General features: G+C 42.8%; 1 protein-coding gene across 1 annotated transcript; it reads right to left on the bottom strand.

The window, feature by feature from the left end:
- Window positions 1-5,837: 5,837 nt before the first annotated feature.
- Window positions 5,838-7,419, bottom strand: fancf (FA complementation group F). Its single transcript, XM_018666416.2, has 3 exons — window positions 7,253-7,419; window positions 6,576-6,984; window positions 5,838-6,493 (listed from the first exon to the last, which is right to left on the bottom strand). The coding sequence occupies exons 2-3, from the start codon at window positions 6,934-6,936 to the stop codon at window positions 5,907-5,909; spliced, it is 948 nt and encodes a 315-aa protein (XP_018521932.1). The 5' UTR covers window positions 6,937-6,984; window positions 7,253-7,419; the 3' UTR covers window positions 5,838-5,906.
- Window positions 7,420-7,532: the final 113 nt, after the last annotated feature.

The following is a 7,532-nucleotide window of genomic DNA, read 5'->3' as shown; positions in this document are numbered from 1 at the left end:
CAGAATTAATATTGGTGACAAGAAGGGTCACACTGCCTTTATGGTTATTAGTATTTTATATTCACTAGAAAAGAAATGAACACTGAATTATAACACATAGCATATAAGAAATCAAAGATCATTAGACTGAGCACACAGTTAATTCACATTTTAATCAAATACTTTAAGTAACTTATAATGAGGGCAACAGCAACCATTAGCAAGAAATGCAAAGGGTCACTTTGTTTAGCTTTTCTGACTGCACAAAAGTTAGAAAAAATAAATAAAAATAAAAAATAATCTTTTGACTTTGACCTGACTTGGACAGAAAGACAAGAACAGATTCTGACAAGAACTATGTACTGACACCGAAAACAAAGCAAATAGTGCTTTATAGTATATGATATAATAGTGCAATATGAAAACAACTGCAGTATGAAATGTGAATCTTTATAGAAACATACATTTCCATATATTATGGTGTGATATTGATCTCCATCCCATATGTACAGAGGACACTGTATATTAGTTTGAACCAGAGCTGAAATGATTAGTCGACAAATCAATTGGCCTATTGACAGAAAAGTACAAAAGAACATTTTTAAAAGTACTGATCAATTGTTTAAGTCATTTTTAAACACAAATGTGAATATTTAAGATGGATTACTGGATTTCTGGCTTTGTTGGACAAAACAAACTGAATATTTCAGCTTGGGCTTCAGGATATTCTGATTGTATTCTGACTTTTGATTAGATAAAACCATTAATCGATTATGATAATAATCATTACTTGTAGCCGTAGTTTACACACAGTTATAGTATGTTAGTTCTGTTGAAGAGAGCTTTGATTGTTTCCAAAGTTCTAGATACACATCACTGTTTTATCTCACATTCAGTTACATCATAAGTTAGAGGTGTGGAGAGTGAACACGAAAGGCGATATCACTTTCTGTGGCACCTCTATGCCGCTCTGCAGTATGTCCAACACACGGCTCTGAAGGCCGACAAAGTGTAGCTCATCAGCGAGGTGGTTAATAATTCAAGAAAACATGGCGTCCGCACATTCACATGCATCACTCTGAGTCTCTCCCTAGAGCAGGTAGGGCTCGATGGTGTGTAAGACTCTGGATATATCAAACACCCTGATTCTAACCATGTCTGAATCACTCTCAGCCTCTGCAGGTGGGAAGCCGATAAAAAATATCAAAGCAACATTTTCTAATGTGTGAGTCCATCATCAGAGGTGTGATCAGCTTTTTCAAGCTTTTCCTCCTCCCTCTGACTGTACAGGGTGAATGTGTGCAGGAAAAACCTCTGTGGCCTCTTGCAAATGAAGCCTTTGAAACTCACCCATCTCACCTGAGAGGAAATGATAGACAGGTATGAAGTCTGTGGGGGGCGGGGGTTAAGCTGTTAACACATGATGAACAGTGCAGTGGTAGCGATGAGACTACAGTCGTCTTGACTGATGCTTCGATCACAGGAAGCAGCCCCATGTCCGAAACGCTTCCAGCAGCAGCAGTGGCAGCAATTACAATAAATCTCAGTTTATCCTCCGATTATCTGCCCAACTGAGAAGGGAAACCATTAACGCTCGCCGCTGCCTGCTCCTCAGCTCACGTTAATTTGACAGAAAACACAATTGTGTTGCCAGCCATGTGGAACATGTTTTCTCATGCCTAACCAGCCAGAGTGGTCATGGCTGTTGCACCGGGTGATGTGCTTGTTTGGGCGCATGGTAATTGGACAAAATCTGATGTCAACATTTCATTCACAGGTGGAAAACTCTCCCAGCATTCACCTGACTGTAACCTTGACTAACCATATTTTTGAATGCTTAGTCATTGTGATGTTGTTGGTGCTGAGGGGTGAGTGAAGGGGGACTGAGTAGTTGTCAGTCTGTGGGGCAGGTGCAGTTTGGCTCCTGGGGGACTGTAATGGGATGAGGGCCAGCCAGAATGAGTGTTTGATGACGGGGTTGCACTCCTCCCCTGGGACTCTGCCTGCATGCAATTATCCTCCTGATCCCTTCTTTCCTCGCTAGTCTGCCCCCCAGAATGGACACAGCACTCTCTCTCCACACTGCTGTCTGAATATCCTTTCATTTACAATCTAGAAATCAACTCCCTCAGATGCTAAAAGATCCAGTAATTATAACCAAAAATCTCAAAGCAGTATTGAAGTAATTACTCTTTTATGACACCCTCCAGCACGACATTACACCACCTCAGGCAACTGAATTTCCACACACCTCCCTTTCCTCTCTTGCTAATTGCTTTACTAATGGAGAGCTTGCCCCCCTCCCTCCCCAGATCAGTCTGTCTCACATGAAATAACATGTTATATGTCTCTGCTCTCCACCCACTGCAACGCATATTCTAGAAATGATTGCTGTGTTTCCAAACTGATTTCCGAACCTTCCCTAAACAATTTTTAAATCTCTCGTTTTTGCATTGAGCTTCTGCTTAAAATGCTCAGTGTGAGCACAGAAAATAATCCCCGCCTTTTGTGATATGCAAATGGCGTCCACTGTAAAACCTCTCAACAAGAGCTACAATCATTAGTTTCATCTGTGCTTATACTTCCTACTTGCACTGAAGCATTTATTAGCAGCAAACTAAATTTTATATCAGGCAGGGAAAACGGTGACGCCATAGAAAGGGTAATATTTTCAGACCTGCCATCTGTGGAGTGAGAATTGCATCTTCCACCATCAGAGGAGGGAGATTGCTACATCCAATTGTTTTTCCTCCACAGAACTGGTTTTCCTACAGTTGCATGTGAGGTGATCTATCACAGGTCCTTCCAGCTCCCCTCCCCCCATATCACATTATGTTGACGGCTTCATAGCCTCCTGTCTACAGCACGCTCATATAGTATCACACGCAGACAAAGGATGAGAGGCTGATAAGATTTCACATGATATTCTAAGTGCTGGCAAAGTGCTGCCAGCACTAAGAGGAATCTGGATAAAATGATGACAGAATAAGCAGATAAACTGACATTTCGGTGACCATAAATTATTTAAAACTAACTGTAACCTTTTTGTCAGGGCTGCAACTAATGATTGTTTTCATAATCAAGCAGTCTGCTGATTATTTTCTCAATTAATCAATAATCGTTTGGCCTGTATAACATCAGAAAATGCTCATCACAACTTCCTAGAGCCCAAGGATGAACAAAACAAGCATCTTGTTTTTTAACTGTTATGGCTCTACTTTCTTTTGCTCTTTGTAGTTTTACCAACATGTAGTCGCTGGCTGTCCTTCCTCTCCTGTGCCAAAATACAGAAATGTTTCTGCAGCCACAGCACCTCACTGGAGTGTCTGACAGTGCAGTTTTTTCAGGCAGAGGTCAAGGTGAATATCTGCCATCTTTTTCTTCACAAGCTGCACCCATACTTGATATTTCTCTGTAAAAAAAATTGACACACACACGTTAAAGCAATCTTTCCCTCACAGCTTCATACACACAAGATGAAATTAAATTATGCTGCCCGTGCCTCGGTACGTGCCTGATGATGGTGGCCACTGATCATCATCATCAGCATCCTCAGAGTGGGACACAGGTGTGTGGCGGAGGCCCTCCTCCTGCTGCTCCTCCGTGTGATCCTGTCAAACAGAGGGCCAGACAAGGGGGGACCAGCCTGGATCGGCTTATAGGCACGTGCCGAGGGAGGGCTCTACCACCCCCCACCTCACCCTCTCCCTCCCTCCTCCACCACCACCCCGCCCCTCCGAGGACTCCCTATTCACACCACCAGATGGGGGCTGGATGTGAGTTTTAATGAATGCTATCCTTCAGGCCTCTTTAGAAGCTGCAGAACAACAGTCGCCCTCAGCACGTCTCGCTGCAGTTTGCTGCCCGGTGCTACAATATTACACGGGACAGAATAAACACGAGTGGATAGATGAGATGTGAGAGGAGGAAATACAGCATGTGCCAGTTGTAAATTCACATCTGCCTTTTTTCTTTTATTGTAGGAGTGTTTTTTATAAAAGAGAACAGAAATGCTGCACACTATGTTCCCACAAACACTAAATTCTGTTTTGTAATGTAGCCTCTAATTCAATGAACAGTGTCACACATTTAGATGGGCTGGTTTACAGATATTAAGGGGCCACATCAACCTCCTGCTGTTTGAAGTGACACAACAACACAAGCCTGTAATTTTACCTGCAGGTTAAGAGCAGGGGGCAAGACTGACAATAATGGGGTTTCCCTTTTTTATTATCAACTGTCACACATGTGGGTACTTATCCTATAAAAATAATTGCTAACAGATTTTCAGTAAAGACAGATAGATACAGGCGTCACACTAAATTGTGGTTTACTCTTCTTTAAAGCTTGTCTCATTTGGAGTCAGACGTCTGAATCATCACCATGGCTGCTCACTGGCTCTGCCACAAATGTGTAAGGCTGTGAAGAAAGAGTGAGAAACACAAAATCTAAAAAGAAATCTGTCAAATCCCAGAGGCTAAATGATAATGTATGTCTGATAAAGACACTGAGGTCGAAGATTCTCGTTACTTTGCTGAATAAAACTTTTAAAAATGTCTCTGTGTTAGTTCTTAAATAAAACAGCACTGAATTATTTTCTTAAAATACCTGACTGGCTGAAATGTGATCCACATTAAATATGGTGAATGAATGAATTTGCATGTGTTTACAACATGGGAGCAGATGAGATCCCTGCAATCACAGTTGGTTTCCATCCAGCCAGATGCATATGTTCTTCATTGGTTGGAAATAAATTGGTTGTGTACATGCTGCCCCTGACTCAGTGACCCTTGTCTGTCTCTACGTGAATTGCTTTCATGGTGTGTTAAACGAGCCGTGGCCGTGTTGGTGTTTCCCTCCGCACTGTGGCCGGGGCTCTAATCCGCTGTCTGCCAGAGTTATGTCACACACCAGCCATTGTGCAGGGTTTGATTGAGGACGCCCGATCTGACTAATTGATCCCTCGCCGCAGAGGTGCTCTGACACATGGGCCGCGGCGGAGATGTGCGAATAGGCAGTCTGGTCACATGACTGGCATCAAGCCAATCAAAATTTTTTGATTCAGACCAAATGCAGCTCTGTGGCGAGGAGGCGACACTGACAGATGGTGTGTGAGAAACTGAAAATCATTTTAGGTGTGTACAAACAGAAAAGGGTAAATTACACAATGCCTTTGCCTGCCTTATTGCCATTTATATAGCCTGTTGTCCTTTAAAATCTCTCTCAGTAGGTCTGTACACTGTGTTTAAAACAGCACATCTATATTTATTTGGTAGTAAGGTGGATTTTATGATGCTCGACGTGGCCTTGAATCTCCAGAGACCAGTTTATAAAGTGTAAACTATTTATGCCTGACAATTACTTTCAATTTAATTCAGTCACATGCTGCTGCTGATTACAAGGCAGCATGCGATGCTACCATCTGTCCAAACCCTGTGAAATTGAATATTCAATTGTATTGACTAAGAAAAGAAAATCAATTACTTTGATTATCACAAGGCACATGGTTAAAATTTAGAATGTGAGAATCAGGCTAGTGTTATGTACTTTCAGGTCCATCAGATCCTCAAAAGCATTTGATTTTTTTTATTCTAACCTTTCCCTGTTAGAATATTAACATGTTTTTCTACAAGAACATTTTTTCATTTAATAAAAGAAACCAAATGTTCCTAAATATTAAATGCTGTCTAAACAAAAAAGCTGTAGCTGCTAAACTTATGCATAAAATTATGATAGCTATTGTCTGGTCAGAGGTAAGGAGGAACACAAATTTAGGCAGTCACTGACAGCTTTCAATCATCAGTGCTATGGACACACTGAGGTTTAATACCCAGCCCTAGTCAAACACTGCATCAAGATATAACTAGACGTATACATTTGGCTTTATTTTGGCTTTTCCAGCTCAAAAGAAACTCCAAGACTGACAGTCACTTGTTTAATGCTGACAAGAGGTCTCCCCACACACTCAGACCTCTGACATCAAAGTCTCCATCAGAAATCTTCAAAGCATTTAGCTCTTTTTCTACATCGTCCCTCAGAGAGGGACAAGCCTCAAACAAGGCCAGAAAGTGCTCAGTCAGTTTCTGGAAGGACACTGTGGGGTTTGTGCTGGTTTGAACCCATTCACCGTCATTTATGCTGTACTCCATATCAGAGGCCCAGTTTTTCAGTACGTCACAGTATGCATCTCTAAATTTCACATGTTCTTTGGCCAGGTCCATAAGAAGTGCAGTAGGTAGTGCAGAGCACATGTGCTCCAGCACGCTGTGTTTTTTCTGCAGCCATTCCAAGAGAAAATCCTGTGAAGCAGTTTCTGCAGCTGCGTTTTCCATTGTCAGCAGAGCTGCAGCGATGACCAGACAGAAATGTTTTGCTTCTCCTTCACATCCCTGGAGGACAGAGTCTAAAAAGTGCTCTGCCCTGCAAGCTTCACTGTCCTGGCTCATTACAGCACCAAGCCTCTCCATCAGCATGACCCCCTGCACCTCAGCATCAGCACCAACAGCTGACGAGTCTGTGAGAGGACTCAGGACTTTACACACAGATCTGCACTGAATGACTGTGGCTGCAGAGACCAGTGACATTCTGATACTTACTGTGCTGGGTGTCCACAGGACTGCTGTCAAAGAGTATTTTCATGACGGAGGTGGGAAGATTAGGGTTGTTCAACAGCCCAACGAGCAACTGGTGCTGGCACCGGGAGAGGTCCGAGAAGGAGACTCCTGAGTATCCAGGGAGGGCGGCCTGCAAACTTTGATTTGTGAGCTGGAGCTGCTTCTCCATAGCTCTCCTTACCGGGGGGTTATCGTGAAACCTGGAGAAGAGGTGTTCGCAGTACTGGGCCCAGTGAAAAGCTCTGGACAGAGTTTGTTTATCCCAGTGCTCCACCACACCGGTCTGCGCCGCCGCCGCCAGCAGCTCCGCCGTGCTCGCCAAGTTTTTCAGCACCGCCTCCATGTGGCGCTCTCTGCGTTCACAGTTCAGCCTCTGAGCCGTGGACAACCACTGTGGAAGACAGATACAGCCTAAACTCTCACCCAAACTACAGCCTGCCACCGAAGAACTGGTGTAACTAACTTTATGGAGCTAGCGAGTTAGCTACAGGTCCGTTAGCAAAACAAACTGTAGCTAACGTTAAAAAAGACTTCCTGTTGCACGTTTCAAAACAAAACCCGGCGATTAGCAAGCGTTACACACCAATGTGAATACATGACATGTTTATAACATTTAGTGGAAACAAACATAGCTGCTGTTGTTGAGCAAACTCACTTACTGTTGTCTTTTATCTTGATTTTCTCTTGTCCAGCTGCAATGCATGCCGCGCTTACTACTGCGCATGCGCTCATGAATGCAAAACTGACTAGCTATTTTCCTTCAAAATAAAAGCCAGCGGGTAAGTTATTACCACACCGCACAACTGAGGTATGAAGCTAAACTAACTCAGTATACACACACTTAATGTCTAAATTTGTTTTTACATTTATTCTCTGGCTCATATACAGATTTTTAATTTGTATTTAAAAAAAACATCCATCCGTGATTTTCTGTAAACA

Source organism: Lates calcarifer, linkage group LG10 (genome assembly GCF_001640805.2).
Source record: "Lates calcarifer isolate ASB-BC8 linkage group LG10, TLL_Latcal_v3, whole genome shotgun sequence".
NCBI classification, from domain to species: domain Eukaryota; kingdom Metazoa; phylum Chordata; class Actinopteri; family Centropomidae; genus Lates; species Lates calcarifer.
Note: the sequence above shows the minus strand (reverse complement) of the source record. Positions and strands in the feature narration are given on the sequence as shown.